General features: G+C 39.4%; 1 protein-coding gene across 1 annotated transcript; it reads right to left on the reverse strand.

Annotated features, from left to right (window-relative positions):
• Nucleotides 1-11,125: 11,125 nt before the first annotated feature.
• On the reverse strand, nt 11,126-18,401 carry LOC113741048 (uncharacterized). The gene is made up of 5 exons (XM_072046652.1): nt 14,899-18,401; nt 12,835-14,606; nt 12,093-12,780; nt 11,649-12,005; nt 11,126-11,540 (listed from the first exon to the last, which is right to left on the reverse strand). Exons 1-5 carry the CDS (start codon nt 18,399-18,401, stop codon nt 11,126-11,128), a joined length of 6,735 nt encoding a protein of 2,244 aa, XP_071902753.1.
• Between the last annotated feature and the right edge of the window lie 2,949 nt (nt 18,402-21,350).

A 21,350-nucleotide genomic window follows, 5' to 3' on the forward strand; every position in this document is an offset into this window, starting at 1 on the left:
ATCCTGGATCTTATGTTTTAGAGCCCAACAATTGCCAGTGGTATGGCCTGGACTTCCAGAATGGTAGGCACAGATTGCTTGTGGATCATAACTGTCAGGAGGACCTCTGGGATAGAGTTTGGGAGGAACAGTGCTAATTTTTCCCGCTGCTCTTAACTGCTCATACAATTGATCAATGGGTCGGCCCAAATTGGTGAAGGTTCGAAATTGCCTTTGATTTTGCACTTCCCTGGTTTGAAAAGGATTTTGAGAAGGGTTATTATTTTGTAGGGTTGGTCTGGGATAATAATTGGGACGGGAGTGATTTTGAAAGATAGGTTGTGGAGTCGGAGGTAATGGTGAGGTATTCAAATGACTTGGTCGGGAATGATGGAGTTGGGTAGTAGCGTGGTAGACTGGTTGAGCGTTGGTGTAATACTGGTAAGGAACAGAATAGATGGGATGGTTTTTGGGTCTAAAAGACGGGCCTTGATCCCATATAAAAGCAGTTTCTCCTTCTTTCTTCTTGAATTGGGACTTTTTCCCAATGTTGCTTTGATTCTGTAGAGCATCCAATTGCAACTTCAATGCCGATACATTAACAATCTTCCCTGCCTTGACAAACTCGTCGTATTCCTCCAACTTGTTAATAATAGCGGCAAATGAACTTCCAGTCATGCGAAAAATCTCTTCGAAGTAGGGTGGATCATGAGCCTTGATGAAAGTACGAACAATCTCCTCCTCAGTCATGGGTGGCTCCACTTTGGCAGCTAACTTTCTCCACCGCTTTGCATAGGTCTTGTGATCTTCCGATGGCTTTCTTTTTGTACCCTCCAGTGTTGTTCGTGTTGGTGCCAATTCACAATTAAACTCATACTGCTTCACAAAAGCTGTTGACAGATCTAACCAAGTTTTTACCTCTCCAGATTTCAAATTTGAATACCAATCTAGAGCGTCCCCCTCTAAACTTTCCGGAAATAGACGCATAGGCAAATTTTCATCATCCACTGGCTTACCTAACTTGTTGGCAAACATCTTAAGATGCGTCTTGGGATTTCCAGTTCCATCATATTTGCTGAATTTGGGAGTTTTGAATCCCAATGGTAGCTGAATATCTGGGAAAAGACACAATTCATCGTAATCCAACCCACTATGCCTGCTCAATCCTTGATTCTTTTTCATAAAATCATCGAATCGATCCAATCTTCTCAACAGATCTTTGTCAATAGGCACAGGTTGTTCTTCTACCGCCGCCTTCCCTTGAGCTGCAGTGTCCAACACAAAAGGTGCTGCAACGTGATGGTGAGGTTCCTGAGGGTTGGGGGGAACGTTCAGATTAGTTTGTGGATGGGTTTGAGGGATTTGGTTACTGGTTGGGTTAATCAGTATATAATTCGGATGCGTATAGGAAAGGTCTGAATTTAGTTGGGTAAAGGTATTTTCAAGGGGATTAGCGAAGGAAGGAAGGAAAGTTGTCTGGGCATTGGATGTGTGAGGTGGTTGATTGTCTTGTGCATGTGGGTGGGTATCGACAGGTTCTCGGTCATTTGGGACACCACCACCGCTATTGCTTGTTACCAACTGATCAATGACAAGCCTCTGTGCGGCCATTTCAACACTTAAGTCATTGAACTTGTCAAGTACCTCACTTAACTGAGCTCCCAATGCTGTGAAGTCCGGTGATGTAACCATAGCAGATCTTTCCGAAGCCTCAGGCATTGAACTCATGTTTACAGGCTGTCTCAAGGCTCTACTTCGAGACCTGGTGATGATGGGGCTTCTTTGGGTAGCAATTGTGAAAAATATCTGCAAGTGGGAAAAAGAAACTGATTTAGGAGTGGATCTTCTGTCAAATTGATGTAATTTATTCAAGAAAAAGAAAAAAGAAAAAAAAAATCATGAGTTAGTAGATATCTAAATAATTCGGATGCATGTCCTATGGGGGAACCCTTTTTGTGCCAAGGGTCGGCCTAATATGATGCAACACCTTCGGGGTAAAATCCCAATTTCAAACCTGTAAGTGAATGTAGAAATTCTCATTAACCACTGACAAGTTCAATCATTTTGTACAGCTTCATTGATGGTTCGATTGACCATTTTTACAAAATCCTCATGCCTTGCTAAACTAGTACGTTGAGACTCCTTAGACCTTCCTATACTAAGCTTCCGAATTCCTTCTCGAATTTTGTCAAATGCATCCAGGGCTCTCTCCAACTTTTCAGTTTTTCTTGTCTCCCACTTTAATTGCGCTCGAGCGTCTTCCAGGGCATGGTCGGCCACTATGAGTTGCAATTGATAATCCTCGAGTTCTTTCTTCAGCTTGTCTATCTGCTCTTCAGGGCTGACAGGAGCGGACTGTGACTTCTTTCGAGCTTGTTCAATTGTCAGTTTGATCCACTCATTATACTCTGAAATGACCTTAGGTTCCAATTTGTTCACTTGATCCAAGTGCAAGCTCTCTAAACTAAGAAGATTTCCCCAAGCTTCCAATACCATGCTCCGACTTTCAGCAACTGTGTTGAGTCTGATATTTTCAAGCCCTTGTATCATCGGAATTCTTTGCGGATACCCAAATTGCCTCATGACTCGTTGCGGAATATATGCGACCAATCCATTGGTGCCTGCTAGGGGGATAAAACTGTGTTGGGTAGTCGTGAAAACCGGATCCCTAACTTTTGTCCAATCCAAAACCCATTGTATTTTCTCAGGTGTCAAGTTATCGAACTCTTGAATAAACTGAGTCGGAGATGCAATTCGATAATACTTTTTGACCCTTTCTCGGTGTGATTCGATCCAATTCTCTGCGGGGAGACAAGATCCCAAAGGATTGAGCGTTCTCTTCGCTAGATGCTCCATTGCCCACATTTGGAGTATCAAATTTGACCCATAAAAGAAACCTCTTTTCTTTTGACATTCAGTAGCGGCCATGAAGATGTCGGCAATGATTACAGGCACCAAGGTAGGGGTCATTCCATTAATCCCTGAAAATAGGCTCTGAACCATGTTGATAGTGAAAAATGTGATCTTTCCATGCTTTTGCGGGAACAACAACAGATTGATCAAAGCTAATCCAAACGCTTGCACTCGCTTCTCTACCCATTGCTCCTTACTTATAAAAAAATCGGTTCGGTACTGTTCATAGGACCCTCTTTCTCCAAATCGTTCATACAGAAACTCTAACGGACACGATCTCGCATCCGGATGTTGGTTCATACTAACCTGCCTTAATCCCAAAAACCTATAAAACTGTTCCCTTGTTCCATTAGTTGGATATATCATAGGATAACCTTTCCCAGGTATCTGCAATAATCCTTCTATTTCTTCTAAAGTTGGTGTTAGTTCACATTCACCGAATCGAAAAATAGAACCTTCTGGATCCCAGTACTCAAGTAGAGCTTGAATGATTGCAACATTTGGAGTTATGCTTAGAAGACTCGGTAAATGTCCCACATATTTGAACAGTCTTTTCACCTCATGTGTCATATTATTTTTCCAGTCTGTTAGTTCCCGAGGTATCTGGTTCAGCATTCTGCACGGAGCCATCTGAGGAGGAATTTCACTCTTAGTACCTTACCTCGGGATTTTACCCCTTAGGCAATACAAAATCATAAACATGCAGGTCTCATTGGATTACATATCCGAGACAAAAGGTGACTTATTCCTACCGTGGGATTTCCTATGCGGCATTCCCTCTATGGTTAATGCATGATGACAATTTATTAAAGCATATTAAATATACAATGAAATAATTGAAATGTGACCTAAAGGTGCCCCCTTTAAATGCCGGGGTAAGCCTAAAATGATGTGCAATACATATGCATACTAAAATTTAAACATGCTTGATATAAGAGGCGGTCTTATCTTAAACGAGTACCATGTTAGGACTCTTATTTCTAAAGTTTGTGTATGCAGAAAAAGGGAAAACAAGGAGAGGTTAGTTCAACAAGTAACATATAACACGTTGTGACAATAAATGATACAAGAATGAAAAGTAAATAAAGCAAAGAAAGAGGGGTGAAATCCCTCCCCTCGTGCTTAGTGTTCCTAATTGGATATGTTGACTCTATCCTAGGTAATTTCTAATATGGATGCATGAGGTTTGGCTTACTAATGCATCTAGACTCGATAAGGTTTCAGGCTCCCAAGCCTTCAGACCAAAAAGTTAAGGGTCATCAACCCCAAAACCTTTGGTCGGTGGCTTGAGTGATCCCTTAGGCATCGCTATGGGCGCAGAGCACACCATCCGCCTACCTAAGGAAATCGATCCTAATCCTACAAGGAGATGTGGGATGGCGCCCACGAGAAAAATAAAAAAAGGGTAAAAATAATGCATGCACGTATGAAGTGCTTCCTTTTGAGGGGAGAGATTATAATTAAAACACGTGTGGAGGCTCTACGGTGCTATTTTCCCCCACCCAAATGCAATGCGCGATACGAATAAATAAATAAATAAGCCATTCATCACATACACGTAAGACGAGGAATGATTACGAGTGTGAAATGCAAAACATTCTAAAAAAGAAAAATGCAACCTAAAACATCCAAATATGATAAATATAAGGGTTAAAAAGAGAAAAGACGACTAAGCCAAGTGCTTGGACTCTCTAACGTCCCCAGTGGAGTCGCCAAGTTGTCGCGCCCCATTTTTTTGCGATGGAAAAAGAAAGTGTTTATAAAAAATGTGATTTATTAATAATAAACGGAAAAGGACCAAGAATGGGACTTAAAAAAAATGCGACAATTTGGGTCCAAAATTTAGTCTAAAAGGGTTTTGAAGAAAAATTAGGAGTCGCCACTTGGTATCGAGTTTGGGTGTACCAAGTCACCCAAAAATATTTTTAACAAAATAAAATAAAATAAAACCCTTTTAGACAACTCCAGGTCTTTGAAAACAAGAGAAAATGAGTTCGGGAGTCACGGTTGAAGAAAGGGAAGGCAAAGGTTCAATCAACTCAAACCTAAGGCACCCTTTCAACCTAGTCTAAGCTAGTTGCGTGGTTTAGTCAAAATTTTCTTAATTTAACCCTTAATTTATCACATTTGAATGTTTTCTACATGGATGCAAATCTAAATTCATAAAAACATCGAAAGGAACAAATGTTCATTCAAGGGTTTAATTGAACCAATCGCATTAATTGCAAAGGCCAAAATAATTCCTTGAAGGTGTCACGAGTATGCAAATGATGAAATTAAAAGTAAAGAAAAGAAATTAAATTATATACATAGTTATAAGTGATCAAAGAAAAAGGAAATGCAGCATAATGGGTACGGGAGACAAAAACTCGTGACATAATTTTCTTATACAAGGATTAATGGGATATTTAAACTAAAGAGTTATAATCACCCATATCCATGTTCAAAAATAATTCTCCTAATATAAACAAGCAAATGAACTAACTTATTTCACAATTTCTTAAATGAAGTGCAATTCTAAATGATTTGATTAACACATATAGAGGGTAGGGGGTAGAGGATAATATAATAGAAAATATCATGCAAATGAGAAAATTCTAAAAAATAAAATATACATGGAAATGTAATGGATATCACACAAAAGATGAATCTAATGCATGAACAGTCTAAGGGTATAGCGTTGGACTAACCCATTTCTAAAAATACTTACTAGCGTTGGACTAGCAAGTAAGCGGAGGGAGAAGCCACAACTAGCGTTGGACTAGTGTGGTGACGTTATGCATTAACAATATATAGTGAAGCAAATAAAGCATAAATTAAAACAAATAAACACATAAGAGCACGTAACACATAACACGTAAGCATAATATCTATATGCCAAAGTCCTAAGAAAAGCGGATAAAACACATAACACATAAGCCACATAAACACACAACTTATCTATTACATCGGGGAGCGCCTGACTACAATCTAGGAGGGAAAAATATAATAAAACAAATCTAATTATCCTATCTATTACATTTTTGAGGTATTTAAATACCTCTCGAATCATTATAAAAATTAACTAAAACGTATATAAGAAAATTTGAATGAATATTTGAATCAAATAAATAAAGCATATAAAAATACATAAACACATAGGAACACATAGAAGCACATAAGAGCACGTAATTGACATTGAAATAATAAAAATAGGGGTACCTCCCGTTTGAAGTGGTGACTAAATGGAGTCAAATTGTCCTATTTATACTCACAATGAACAAAAGAATTATGGCACCACTTTAATTGAAAATAATAATAATAATAAAAGTACTAAATTCACACTAATATGTCAAACATAAAGAAATTTAAAACATCTAAAATTACAAGTTGAACATATTCAAAAGTAACATAATTAGTTAAAAAAGAAACAATCATAATAAAGAGAGCCAAAATTTGCTAAGGACTGAATTGCAAAAATTGAAAACTTTTGGGGGATAAAAATTATATTTTCCAAAGTTCAGGGGTCAAAATTAAATAAAAGATAAAATTCAAGGACCAAAATGAAATTAATTTAAGGACCGAGTTGAAAGGAATTTAAATGTTCTGGGCCGCAGTGAAAGTACTTGAAAGTACAGGGACTGATATGCGAAAACATTTTCTTATTCCTTAACAAATCAGGCCACTGGGCCATCATTTTATTTATTTCTGGGCTAAAAACTACCTAAGCCCAACCGAAATCCAAAGCAAAAGGAAAGAGCCAGTCCACTATTCTAACCTCAAGAATAAATCAACCAGCTGATGGGCCTTAACCCTTCAGCCCAGGACAAACCCAAATGAAAAAAAAAAAAAACCTAACCCAAATCCAAGTAACCCAAACAAATAGCCAAATCCGATTCCCCTTTCATTTTACCAAAACCCAACAAACTAATAGTTGAACTAAAAAATGTTAAAGTTTAATTTCATTCCAAAATCCAGAATTAATTAACTAAAAGCACAATTAAAACATAAAAAAAAAGATTTAAGCTTGAAAGGGGTAAACATGATTGATTTGCAGAAGTTTTTGGGCTTTAGTGAAACAAGGAGAGACTTGAGGGGTTAAAGTGAAATTGGCTAAAATTTCCCATGCAAAGCTGCGTTCTTCTTCTCAAATTCAGAAGCTTTCTGCAACCTTGCTTCGCGTAGCATTTATGTCAGATGCAAGCAACCAAAATCCAGTCAAACATCAAACATTAAACATTCAAACTAAAACTACATGACTTGCAACTCTAATCATCAAAACTCAACCAAAATCTAAACTAAAGTGAACCATCCAAAAGATACAAAACAAGAATAGACGCAGCAAATTCTATGCAACAATTCTTCTGCAACCTTCTGGGTTTGCTGCAACATTCTTTCTTATTCCACCCACGTATGTTAATGCAATAAAAAAAAACTCAAGTAAAACCCACTAGTTTATCAATCTAAGACCAACAAAACTTCCACCCATTTAATTTACATAATCTTAAGCTATGGTGCACACTTTGAAAGATCAAACACGGAGGATTTAGTTTGAGGAAAAACAACAAACAGCAAATGGCTTTGGCTTTTGGAAGAGATCGGACCTAGAACCCCCAAGAAGCAAAAACTCTGTGGTTATAATATTAAAACTAACATCTAACCATCTCTAATACTCTTTTAGTAAATCTGTAGCCATCAAAACCCAAATCTTTGAAGCAATAAAGATCGCAAAAATGAAAAAACTAACAGATACATGTATCATCGAAGAAAATTCATGCAATGCTTCAACAAAATCTTATAAAAAATGTTAAATGGGCAAACTTAAGAGGTATTCGTTACCTGCAAGTAGTTGGGGACTGAATCAATGTGAGGAAAATTAGGAGCTTGTGCCTGGAATGTTGGACACGAAGCAGAAATTTTCTTTCGCCGCCCTCTCCAGTCTCTTGCTTCTTGTCCCTTTTATCTTGGATCCGTTGCTTTCCTTCCTCTTTTTTTTACCTATTCTCCCCCCCTTTATCTCGTCCAAGAGAAAGTGCCAATAATAGAAGCCAAAAGCTCCTTTTCCTTCTTCTTTTGCTTTTTCTTTTTGCCTTTTTCATTCCTTTTTCCATTCGTTACTGGAAATGTGTCTGCCAAAGCTTGGTCAAAGCAAAATTTGGTGGCCATCATGATATCTAAACATCATGATGGCCAACGCCACTTCCTCTTATCTTTTTTTCTTCTTTTTTTTTTTTTTTTTTTTTTTAAGAAACAAACCTGGAAATACATATATATATAAATGTAAGAAAATAAATAATTCAATAAAAAGTATTCAAGAAAAACATTAAAATTTTAACAAAATTTTGGTGTCTACAGCTTGCCCCTCTTTGTCTAGAGTTTCAGGGAAATTCAAGACAAAGACGTAGACACCAAAATGCTTACCTATCTCTTCTAACTGCATCTGAGTTAAAACAAACAAACCAACACTTGGCTGAGATTATTGAATACAAGATACAACGAAATTACAAAACACGTGACCGAACTCATGTAGAGTTGCCTACGTATCCCACCATGGGAATCAGGTCAAACGTAGTTCAAAAACCAATGAATCACAATGAAATATGTGCATTGACCATCTGTGATCTTTGCAAAGTCTAAAAAGTCTGAGCTCTCAGAACTTCTAAACATGAAATACAAAAATGAATGATAAAGCACAATTATTAACCAAAACAGTCAAGAAAAGCAACTTGTCATAACTAGAAAAAGATGCGCGGAGGGACGCGGTTACGCTCCAAGAATGGGGATAGAAGGGTGCGCGGTGGACGCTGAGACTCACCAACAGGAAATTTAAATTGTCAAGAAGGGGAATAGAAGGGTGCGCGGTGGATGCTGAGACTCACCAACAGGAATTTAAATTGTCAAGAAGGGGAGGTAGAAGGGTGCGCGGTGGACGCTGAGACTCACCAACAGGAATTTAAATTGATGCGCGGAGGGACGCGATTACGCTCCAACAGAAAATTAAATTTGTTAAGAATGGGAGATAGAAGGGTGCGCGGTGGACGCTGAGACTCACCAACAGGAATTTAAATTTGTCAAGAAGGGGAGGTAGAAGGGTGCGCGGTGGACGCTGAGACTCACCAACAGGAATTTAAATTGATGCGCGGAGGGACGCGATTACGCTCCAACAGAAAATGAAATTTGTTAAGAATGGGAGATAGAGGGGTACGCGGTGGACGCTGAGACTCACCAACAGGAAATTAAATTGATGCGTGGAGGGACGCGATTACGCTCCAATCAGAAAATTAAATTTGTTAAGAATGGGAGATAGAAGGGTGCGCGGTGGACGCTGAGACTCACCAACAGGAATTTAAATTGATGCGCGGAGGGACGCGATTACGCTCCAACAGAAAATTAAATTTGTTAAGAATGGGAGATAGAAGGGTGCGTGGTGGATGCTGAGACTCACCAACAGGAATTTAAATTTGTCAAGAAGGGGAGGTAGAAGGGTGCGCGGTGGACGCTGAGACTGAGACTCACCAACAGGAATTTAAATTGATGCGCGGAGGGACGCGATTACGCTCCAACAGAAAATTAAATTTGTTAAGAATGGGAGATAGAAGGGTGCGCGGTGGACGCTGAGACTCACCAACAGGAATTTAAATTGATTTTTGCCAAGAATCTAGGTAGTTCAAGAGAATGAAAATATACTCGAAACTTGGTGGACTTACAGTCTCCTCTTGATTTTTGAACTTTAAAAGAAAGAAAATTGTGATTTTTCTTTTCTTTCTTCGGAAATGCCCAGCGAAATTCGGAACTTAATCCTTCTACTGGTTGCCCCAGTGTGAATCATGCTCAAATGAACCAGTGTTGTGTCACATAATTTTTCCTGCAAAAAGGAGAAAAGGAAAAGAAACAACTATGACAAAAACGCTGCCACCACCATGTGATCCTTTTGCCTTGAGAACCATGTAAACATGAGTTTCGATATCAACCAATCGCTCCCTTAGGTTCAGCCGACAACCCTTCAAAACCTTTGCAACTGTCAAATGTCAATTGTCCGTACTTTAGTATCATAGGATCTTAAATTTCATGACTCTTTAGAGATAAATTATAGGGGATTGTCTTTTGAATGAGACCCAAAATATGAAAACTATAAACAATAAAATAAAATAAAAAAAAATAGTATTCATCATGCAATAATGCTAATATGAAATGAACAATGATACACAATAAATAAAAAAAATAGCAAATAGAATAGTAATACAAAATTGTTGAATTTTTGAATAAAGGCCCAAGGATCAAAATTCGGATTCGTATTTAGAGGATGGCCTTTGATGAGGAAAAATGCTCCATCTGACCCTTTCGTAGTCATCCATTTTGGAATTCATTGTCGGCAAAAGAACAACAGTATGAAAGAGACCCAAATCAACATAGTCACCAGCTTTCAGACCTCAACATCTTATTCTCTGTCGCTGATTCTCTTGTACTCCAAAACCCTACCTCAGCGCCCTTTTGGGTTTTCACTAAGGTTACCCCCACCCCTTTTTCTTATTTTTTCTTTTTCTTCTTGTTTTGTTTTTTTTTTTTTTTTCTTTTCTTGTCTTTTTCTTTTTTCTTTTTTTTTTCTCTTTCTTTTTTTTTTTTTAGAAGGTGCCCTTTCAGGTTTTCACCTAGAGACATAGATAAGATAAATTTAACCCCAACCGTATCACTGCAGTCATGCTCTGATAATGAGTAGCATCAGTGAGACAATCTTCTCTGACATGTTTCAGAAAAGTTTGTATTTACATCATTTGCTAGTTGATTAAGAAAATTTTTTTTTTTTTTTTTTTTTCAAAATACTGCAGAAGATGAAATTCGGCAAAGGAAAGGTTAAGGCTTGAAAGGATTGACAGCGGATCATATGATGGGTTTGCAATCATTTGAGATAGCATTCTGTCAAAGCTTACCCCGATCTAGGGTAAGAAAGAGATAAAATTTGCCCCAGTTTAATTCTGGCAGAGATAAAACTTACTCTTCCCCTTTTTTTTATATTTTCTTTTTTTTACTTTTCTTTTACTTTTTACTTTTTTTTTTTTTTTTTTTTCAAAGAAACAAAATTGCCCCGGTATAGGGGTTAGTGATCTTAAGGGACTGCCAAGCGAGAAAAAAAAAATGTGGTTATGAAAAGTCAAAAGGGAAAACAGATTAGGGATAAGACATCGAAATGGAACAATGAGAGGAAGTATGCCTTAAATCCGTCTCTTGCAGTATTTTTTAAAGAAAATTTTTATAATCAAATGAAAAACTTTTTGCACATGTCTGCATTGATTGGTTGGGGAAAAATTTGACCGTCCATTTCCATAAGGATAAGCGCTCCTCCGGATAGCACTTTCTTAACAATGAATGGTCCTTGCCAATTGGGAGCAAACTTCCCTTTAGCCTCATCTTGCATTGGAAGAATCCGTTTCAAAACCTTATCTCCAACTTCAAACAAACGGGGCTTAACCTTTTTGTTGTAAGCACGGGCCATTCGTTGCTGATAACATTGTCCATGACAGACGGCATTCAATCTCTTTTCATCAATTAGAGACAACTGCTCCTGACGTTCTCTAACCCATTCAGCTTCTTCTATCTGAGCTTCCATCAGAATGCGCAAGGAAGGAATTTCAACTTCTGCAGGCAGGACTGCTTCCATTCCATACATAAGAGAGAAAGGAGTTGCACCAGTAGAAGTTCTGATGGTAGTTCTGTACGCCATTAGTGCATAAGGCAGCTTCTCATGCCAATCCCGGTGTGCTTCAGTCATCTTACGAATAATCTTTTTCAAATTTTTATTTGCAGCTTCAACGGCTCCATTCATCTGAGGCCTGTAAATGGCCGAATTTCGATGTTTAATCTTGAACTGTTCACATAATCCATCCACCATATCATTATTGAGGTTCTTGGCATTATCAGTGATCAACGTCTCTGGTACCCCAAAACGACAGATGATATTATTTCTCAAGAAATCCGACACCACTTTCTTAGTCACATGCTTATAGGATGCGGCCTCAACCCACTTGGTGAAATATTCAATCGCCACTAAAATGAATCGATGCCCATTTGAAGCAGAAGGATCAATAGTTCCGATCACATCCATTCCCCAGATCGAACATGGCCATGGAGCAGTCATACTATGCAATTCTGTAGGAGGAGCACGTATAATATCACCATGCATTTGACACTTAACACATTTTCTAACAAAATCTACACAGTCATGCTCCATGGTAAGCCAAAAATATCCTGTTCTCATGATCTTCTTAGCCAGTAGATGCCCATTCATGTGTGGCCCACAAACCCCACTATGCACCTCTTTCATCATATAATCGGCTTCCTCTTCATTGATGCATCTCAGAAGGCCCAAATCAGATGTTTTCTTGTATAGCACTTCTCCATTCAAGAAGAATCTTGATGACATTCTGCGTAAGAAAATTTTTGCAACAGAATCAGTATCAGGAGGGTAGGATCCTGTTTTCATGAATTCCTTAATATCCTTGTACCAGGAGCGACCATCAGTGACCCTTTCTGTAACCAGACAATGCGCTGGCCTATTCTGAAGTTGAATCTGTATAGGTTCAATCACCAGCTCATCTGGATGTTGGATCATCGAAGACAGAGTAGCTAAAGCATCAGCAAAGGCATTACGAGTGCGGGGAATATGTCTGAGTTCCAAATTCCTGAATTTGCTGGCCAAACTAAGCAAGTTACAATGATACAACATAATTTTTGAATCCCGAGTTACCCACTGTTTAAGCGTCTGGTGCACAAGTAAATCTGAATCACTGAATGCTATCAGATCCTTGATCTCCATGTCCAATGCCATTTTCAATCCAAAAATACAAGCTTCATACTCAGCCATGTTGTTGGTACAAGGAAATCGTAATTTGGCAGTAGCAGGATAATGTTTCCCTTCAGGCGATACTAAAACTGCTCCAATTCCAGCTCCAAAAGAGTTTGACGCACCGTCAAAAAATAACCTCCATCCAGGATACTGCTCACTCATGTCCTCAACCGCTCCAACGAACAGGATTTCTTCATCAGGAAAGTAGGTATGCAATGGCTGATAATCATCATCTCTTGGATTTTCTGCCAAATGATCTGCTATAACTTGACCCTTGACTGCCTTTTGTGTTGTGAAGACAATATCGAATTCGGAAAGGATCATTTGCCACTTAGCCATACGTCCCGTGGGCATCGACTTTTCCAACAGGTATTTCAGAGGATCGGAACGGGAAATCAAGTAAGTGGTATAACCGAGCAAATAATGTCTCAACTTCTGAGCTGCCCATGCTAAAGCACAACAACTTCTCTCAAGGAAAGAATAGTTGGCCTCATATGCTGTAAATTTCTTGCTCAGATAGTAGATGGCTTGTTCCTTTCTCCCAGACTCGTCATGCTGTCCCAGAACGCATCCGACAGCCTCATCAAGAACAGACAAATACATAATCAGAGGTCTCCCTGGCTGAGGTGGCACTAAGACCGGAGGATTTAACAAATAATTCTTGATCTTATCAAAAGCCTGTTGACAATCTTCATTCCAATCCATTGACGCATTCTTTTTCAACAATTTGAACAAAGGCTCACAGGTAGAGGTTAACTGTCCAATGAATCGGCCAATGAAATTGATCTTTCCAAGAAAACTTTTCACATCTTTTTGACATTTTGGAATGGGCATATCTCGAATTGCTTTTATTTTCGCAGGATCTATCTCTATGCCCTTTTTGCTGACAATAAAACCCAATAACTTACCAGCCGGAGCTCCAAAAGCACATTTTGCAGGGTTCAACTTCAAATTATACTTCCTCAATCTTTCAAACAGCTTCTTTAAATCAACCAAATGGTCATCAACCTTCTTGGATTTAATTATGATATCATCCACATAAACCTCCATCTCCTTGTGAATCATGTCATGGAACAAAGTAGTCATGGTTCTCTGATAAGTGGCTCCAGCATTTTTCAGCCCGAAAGGCATCACTCGATAACAAAAGGTTCCCCATGGGGTGATAAAAGAGGTTTTCTCTCTGTCTTCTTCTGCCATTAAAATTTGATGATACCCAGCAAAACAATCACCAAAAGATTCAATTTCGTGTCCAGCAGTATTGTCCAAAAGAATATGAATGTTTGGCAAAGGAAAATCGTCTTTCGGACTGGCCTTATTCAAATCTCTGTAATCAACACATACTCGCACTTCACCAGATTTCTTAGGCACTGGCACAGGGTTCGATAGCCAGGTGGGATAATGAGACACCATGATTATCTTAGCATTGAGTTGCTTCACAACTTGTTCCTTTATCTTGAGACTCATTTCTGGTTTGAATTTACGCGGCTTCTGCTTTACAGGTAAAAAATTTGGATCAATTGGCAACCTGTGAACCACTATATCTGTAGAGATCCCTGGCATATCATCGTAGGACCATGCGAACACATCTTGAAATAGCATTAAGAATTCAATCATTTCCTCCTTCTGTTTCTTATTCAAATGAATGCTGACTTTAACCTCTTTAACCTCGGTCTTAGTGCCAATATTGATGATTTCTGTTTCTTCTAAGTTGGGTTTGGATTTCTCTTCATACTGTATTAAATCTCTGGAAACAGACTCAAATTCTTCCTCATTGTCGCTCTCGTTTTGAATTTCAGATTGCATGATTTCAAGCTCATGAGAGATATCGAGATTGCAGCCATCGAATTCCAAAATGGTGACATCCAAAGGGTCGAAGGGTTTTATTTGTGGCCATCTGAAAATGAAATAGAACATATGTAATAAATAAATAGAAAATACAAGAGAAATCGTCCATTTCATTAAATTCAAAATGCATTGAAACTTCACAAAAGGCCAAATACACAAACATGATTGCCATTTAAAAACATATCATCCATTCCAATCATTTTTCTTCAACAAAACAAACAATACAAACTGAAATGGGAATAAAACTTCAGAAATTAAAAGCAATTTATTTTAACAAAATCTCCAGACTATCGTGCAATCTAGATATGAATCTAGACAAAAGACAATCCCCTTAAATTTACCGAAATTCCCTTCGAGAGGGAAAATAATCAGCAGTCCAATTTTGAATGGCTCCCTCGATAATTGGCAAAAATTCTAAATTCTCTGATGGCTCCTCTTCATCAATTGCCCCGACAAATAATTGAGATAGGTCCACTTCAATTTCTTCCACAAAATTTTTTGTTTCTGGCATGATCACTTCTGATGGACGAGGAAAAGTGTGATATAGCGGCGGGATATTTAAGGCAGTTTGCTTGCCCTTCTTTTCAGCTTGTTTTCGAGCTTGCATTTCCTTTCTATCCTTAGCAGTCGGATGAAATCCCAATCCAAATGTATCCTTCTGCGTCGGGATCTCTATTGGCTCCAAAATTCCTTGTAATTCTCTCCCAAGACCTTTTCCTATTTCGTATCCGCCTCGGATCATCTCCCTCGCCATCATAATACTGGCCTCTGGCAAATCTGAATGAGTTAGAGACTTATCCCTGGATGCCCATCCCACAGAGACGATGTCAGCAACATGATGAGCTGAAATTGGATTCCTTTGTCTGTTTTCACCATTGAATTTTGCATCAACGATCATGGTACAGTCATCCTCAGCAAACACAGTAATGAGTTGATCATTCGCAATAAATCTCAATATTTGATGCAACGAAGATGGCACTGAATTGGAAGCATGTATCCAAGGTCTTCCAAGCAAAATATTGTAAACGCCGGAGAAGTCCATGACTTGGCAAGTAACTTGGAATTGAGCAGGGCCTATCTCCAATACCAGATCTACTTCACCCATAGATTCCCTTTTTGAACTATCAAATCCTCGAACCACAGTTGCAGATGGACGGAGTTTAATATCAAGAAATCCAAGCTTGGTGAGAGTGTTCCATGGACAGATATTCAACGCTGACCCATTATCCACTAAAACCCTCGGCAACAGCTTTCCATTGCAACGGACTGATATATACAAGGCTCTGTTATGCCCGATCCCCTCTACAGTCAGATCGTCATCAGAGAAGGCAATATGATTAGCAGCAAGTACATTCCCCACGATGTTAGAAAATTTATCCACCGGAATATCCTTAGGGACTTGAGCTTCATTCAGAATTTTGAGCAATGCTTCTCTATGTAGCTCGGAGGTCAAGAGAAGATTCAGAAAAGAAATTTGAGTAGACATCCTATCCAATTGCTCCACTGTTTTGTACTCACTTCTCTTCAGCATCTTTAAAAAATCCACAGCTTCCTTTTCAGACACAAGAGGCTTGGGGGTTGAAGAATTATCCTTGGCTTTGAATTGAACGCCGATTTCGGAATTTTTCGCAACTTTTTCAAACCTGGCAATAGTAGGTACCTCCTCCTTCAAGCATTTTTTATCTCCAATCAACAGACTAGGTTCCTCGTAGTTCCATGGTATCTCTTGCAAGTTATTGACAGGCATTTGTTCTGGAAATTCGAGAATAACAGGCTCTGATACATCCCATTCAAAAGATGGCAGATCCAGAATAAAAGGAACTTTGTTAACCTCGGAAACTCCCCCTTCTGCTATGAATGGCTCCTCTTTTTCAAACACAAAAGATTTCAAATTTCCCTCGACATTATCCTTAGTCATGGACTTTTCAACAGGCGACAGTTTTCTCATTCTCGCATGATCAGCCTCCATCACGCCAAACACTTCAGTTTCATCTACAATGTACTGAGTGGGATCTACACAATCTTCATCAGCGATGATAACTCCCACAGTGTTCCCATGCTCAGGTAAAGGATTCTTACTAACATTCGGTCCCTGCTCTCCCTTTCTTCTAAGAACGATGTCTCCAGAATCAATCATATCCTGGATCTTATGTTTTAGAGCCCAACAATTGCCAGTGGTATGGCCTGGACTTCCAGAATGGTAGGCACAGATTGCTTGTGGATCATAACTGTCAGGAGGACCTCTGGGATAGAGTTTGGGAGGAACAGTGCTAATTTTTCCCGCTGCTCTTAACTGCTCATACAATTGATCAATGGGTCGGCCCAAATTGGTGAAGGTTCGAAATTGCCTTTGATTTTGCACTTCCCTGGTTTGAAAAGGATTTTGAGAAGGGTTATTATTTTGTAGGGTTGGTCTGGGATAATAATTGGGACGGGAGTGATTTTGAAAGATAGGTTGTGGAGTCGGAGGTAATGGTGAGGTATTCAAATGACTTGGTCGGGAATGATGGAGTTGGGTAGTAGCGTGGTAGACTGGTTGAGCGTTGGTGTAATACTGGTAAGGAACAGAATAGATGGGATGGTTTTTGGGTCTAAAAGACGGGCCTTGATCCCATATAAAAGCAGTTTCTCCTTCTTTCTTCTTGAATTGGGACTTTTTCCCAATGTTGCTTTGATTCTGTAGAGCATCCAATTGCAACTTCAATGCCGATACATTAACAATCTTCCCTGCCTTGACAAACTCGTCGTATTCCTCCAACTTGTTAATAATAGCGGCAAATGAACTTCCAGTCATGCGAAAAATCTCTTCGAAGTAGGGTGGATCATGAGCCTTGATGAAAGTACGAACAATCTCCTCCTCAGTCATGGGTGGCTCCACTTTGGCAGCTAACTTTCTCCACCGCTTTGCATAGGTCTTGTGATCTTCCGATGGCTTTCTTTTTGTACCCTCCAGTGTTGTTCGTGTTGGTGCCAATTCACAATTAAACTCATACTGCTTCACAAAAGCTGTTGACAGATCTAACCAAGTTTTTACCTCTCCAGATTTCAAATTTGAATACCAATCTAGAGCGTCCCCCTCTAAACTTTCCGGAAATAGACGCATAGGCAAATTTTCATCATCCACTGGCTTACCTAACTTGTTGGCAAACATCTTAAGATGCGTCTTGGGATTTCCAGTTCCATCATATTTGCTGAATTTGGGAGTTTTGAATCCCAATGGTAGCTGAATATCTGGGAAAAGACACAATTCATCGTAATCCAACCCACTATGCCTGCTCAATCCTTGATTCTTTTTCATAAAATCATCGAATCGATCCAATCTTCTCAACAGATCTTTGTCAATAGGCACAGGTTGTTCTTCTACCGCCGCCTTCCCTTGAGCTGCAGTGTCCAACACAAAAGGTGCTGCAACGTGATGGTGAGGTTCCTGAGGGTTGGGGGGAACGTTCAGATTAGTTTGTGGATGGGTTTGAGGGATTTGGTTACTGGTTGGGTTAATCAGTATATAATTCGGATGCGTATAGGAAAGGTCTGAATTTAGTTGGGTAAAGGTATTTTCAAGGGGATTAGCGAAGGAAGGAAGGAAAGTTGTCTGGGCATTGGATGTGTGAGGTGGTTGATTGTCTTGTGCATGTGGGTGGGTATCGACAGGTTCTCGGTCATTTGGGACACCACCACCGCTATTGCTTGTTACCAACTGATCAATGACAAGCCTCTGTGCGGCCATTTCAACACTTAAGTCATTGAACTTGTCAAGTACCTCACTTAACTGAGCTCCCAATGCTGTGAAGTCCGGTGATGTAACCATAGCAGATCTTTCCGAAGCCTCAGGCATTGAACTCATGTTTACAGGCTGTCTCAAGGCTCTACTTCGAGACCTGGTGATGATGGGGCTTCTTTGGGTAGCAATTGTGAAAAATATCTGCAAGTGGGAAAAAGAAACTGATTTAGGAGTGGATCTTCTGTCAAATTGCTGTAATTTATTCAAGAAAAAGAAAAAAGAAAAAAAAAATCATGAGTTAGTAGATATCTAAATAATTCGGATGCATGTCCTATGGGGGAACCCTTTTTGTGCCAAGGGTCGGCCTAATATGATGCAACACCTTCGGGGTAAAATCCCAATTTCAAACCTGTAAGTGAATGTAGAAATTCTCATTAACCACTGACAAGTTCAATCATTTTGTACAGCTTCATTGATGGTTCGATTGACCATTTTTACAAAATCCTCATGCCTTGCTAAACTAGTACGTTGAGACTCCTTAGACCTTCCTATACTAAGCTTCCGAATTCCTTCTCGAATTTTGTCAAATGCATCCAGGGCTCTCTCCAACTTTTCAGTTTTTCTTGTCTCCCACTTTAATTGCGCTCGAGCGTCTTCCAGGGCATGGTCGGCCACTATGAGTTGCAATTGATAATCCTCGAGTTCTTTCTTCAGCTTGTCTATCTGCTCTTCAGGGCTGACAGGAGCGGACTGTGACTTCTTTCGAGCTTGTTCAATTGTCAGTTTGATCCACTCATTATACTCTGAAATGACCTTAGGTTCCAATTTGTTCACTTGATCCAAGTGCAAGCTCTCTAAACTAAGAAGATTTCCCCAAGCTTCCAATACCATGCTCCGACTTTCAGCAACTGTGTTGAGTCTGATATTTTCAAGCCCTTGTATCATCGGAATTCTTTGCGGATACCCAAATTGCCTCATGACTCGTTGCGGAATATATGCGACCAATCCATTGGTGCCTGCTAGGGGGATAAAACTGTGTTGGGTAGTCGTGAAAACCGGATCCCTAACTTTTGTCCAATCCAAAACCCATTGTATTTTCTCAGGTGTCAAGTTATCGAACTCTTGAATAAACTGAGTCGGAGATGCAATTCGATAATACTTTTTGACCCTTTCTCGGTGTGATTCGATCCAATTCTCTGCGGGGAGACAAGATCCCAAAGGATTGAGCGTTCTCTTCGCTAGATGCTCCATTGCCCACATTTGGAGTATCAAATTTGACCCATAAAAGAAACCTCTTTTCTTTTGACATTCAGTAGCGGCCATGAAGATGTCGGCAATGATTACAGGCACCAAGGTAGGGGTCATTCCATTAATCCCTGAAAATAGGCTCTGAACCATGTTGATAGTGAAAAATGTGATCTTTCCATGCTTTTGCGGGAACAACAACAGATTGATCAAAGCTAATCCAAACGCTTGCACTCGCTTCTCTACCCATTGCTCCTTACTTATAAAAAAATCGGTTCGGTACTGTTCATAGGACCCTCTTTCTCCAAATCGTTCATACAGAAACTCTAACGGACACGATCTCGCATCCGGATGTTGGTTCATACTAACCTGCCTTAATCCCAAAAACCTATAAAACTGTTCCCTTGTTCCATTAGTTGGATATATCATAGGATAACCTTTCCCAGGTATCTGCAATAATCCTTCTATTTCTTCTAAAGTTGGTGTTAGTTCACATTCACCGAATCGAAAAATAGAACCTTCTGGATCCCAGTACTCAAGTAGAGCTTGAATGATTGCAACATTTGGAGTTATGCTTAGAAGACTCGGTAAATGTCCCACATATTTGAACAGTCTTTTCACCTCATGTGTCATATTATTTTTCCAGTCTGTTAGTTCCCGAGGTATCTGGTTCAGCATTCTGCACGGAGCCATCTGAGGAGGAATTTCACTCTTAGTACCTTACCTCGGGATTTTACCCCTTAGGCAATACAAAATCATAAACATGCAGGTCTCATTGGATTACATATCCGAGACAAAAGGTGACTTATTCCTACCGTGGGATTTCCTATGCGGCATTCCCTCTATGGTTAATGCATGATGACAATTTATTAAAGCATATTAAATATACAATGAAATAATTGAAATGTGACCTAAAGGTGCCCCCTTTAAATGCCGGGGTAAGCCTAAAATGATGTGCAATACATATGCATACTAAAATTTAAACATGCTTGATATAAGAGGCGGTCTTATCTTAAACGAGTACCATGTTAGGACTCTTATTTCTAAAGTTTGTGTATGCAGAAAAAGGGAAAACAAGGAGAGGTTAGTTCAACAAGTAACATATAACACGTTGTGACAATAAATGATACAAGAATGAAAAGTAAATAAAGCAAAGAAAGAGGGGTGAAATCCCTCCCCTCGTGCTTAGTGTTCCTAATTGGATATGTTGACTCTATCCTAGGTAATTTCTAATATGGATGCATGAGGTTTGGCTTACTAATGCATCTAGACTCGATAAGGTTTCAGGCTCCCAAGCCTTCAGACCAAAAAGTTAAGGGTCATCAACCCCAAAACCTTTGGTCGGTGGCTTGAGTGATCCCTTAGGCATCGCTATGGGCGCAGAGCACACCATCCGCCTACCTAAGGAAATCGATCCTAATCCTACAAGGAGATGTGGGATGGCGCCCACGAGAAAAATAAAAAAAGGGTAAAAATAATGCATGCACGTATGAAGTGCTTCCTTTTGAGGGGAGAGATTATAATTAAAACACGTGTGGAGGCTCTACGGTGCTATTTTCCCCCACCCAAATGCAATGCGCGATACGAATAAATAAATAAATAAGCCATTCATCACATACACGTAAGACGAGGAATGATTACGAGTGTGAAATGCAAAACATTCTAAAAAAGAAAAATGCAACCTAAAACATCCAAATATGATAAATATAAGGGTTAAAAAGAGAAAAGACGACTAAGCCAAGTGCTTGGACTCTCTAACGTCCCCAGTGGAGTCGCCAAGTTGTCGCGCCCCATTTTTTTGCGATGGAAAAAGAAAGTGTTTATAAA

This window comes from Coffea arabica, chromosome 4e, assembly GCF_036785885.1.
Source record: "Coffea arabica cultivar ET-39 chromosome 4e, Coffea Arabica ET-39 HiFi, whole genome shotgun sequence".
NCBI lineage: Eukaryota > Viridiplantae > Streptophyta > Magnoliopsida > Gentianales > Rubiaceae > Coffea > Coffea arabica.

Bases quoted from the DNA above. Each gene is read 5' to 3' on its own strand.
- LOC113741048 (XM_072046652.1), bottom strand. From the start codon at position 18,401: ATGAGTTCAATGCCTGAGGCTTCGGAAAGATCTGCTATGGTTACATCA. The intron at 12,006-12,092 runs GCATGACTGTGT...AGAATTGCATAG, and splicing joins TATTTTTGGCTTACCATGGA to TATGACTGCTCCATGGCCAT. The intron at 11,541-11,648 runs TATTCGTAAGAT...AACTCCTTTCTC, and splicing joins AATAAAAATTTGAAAAAGAT to TCTTATGTATGGAATGGAAG.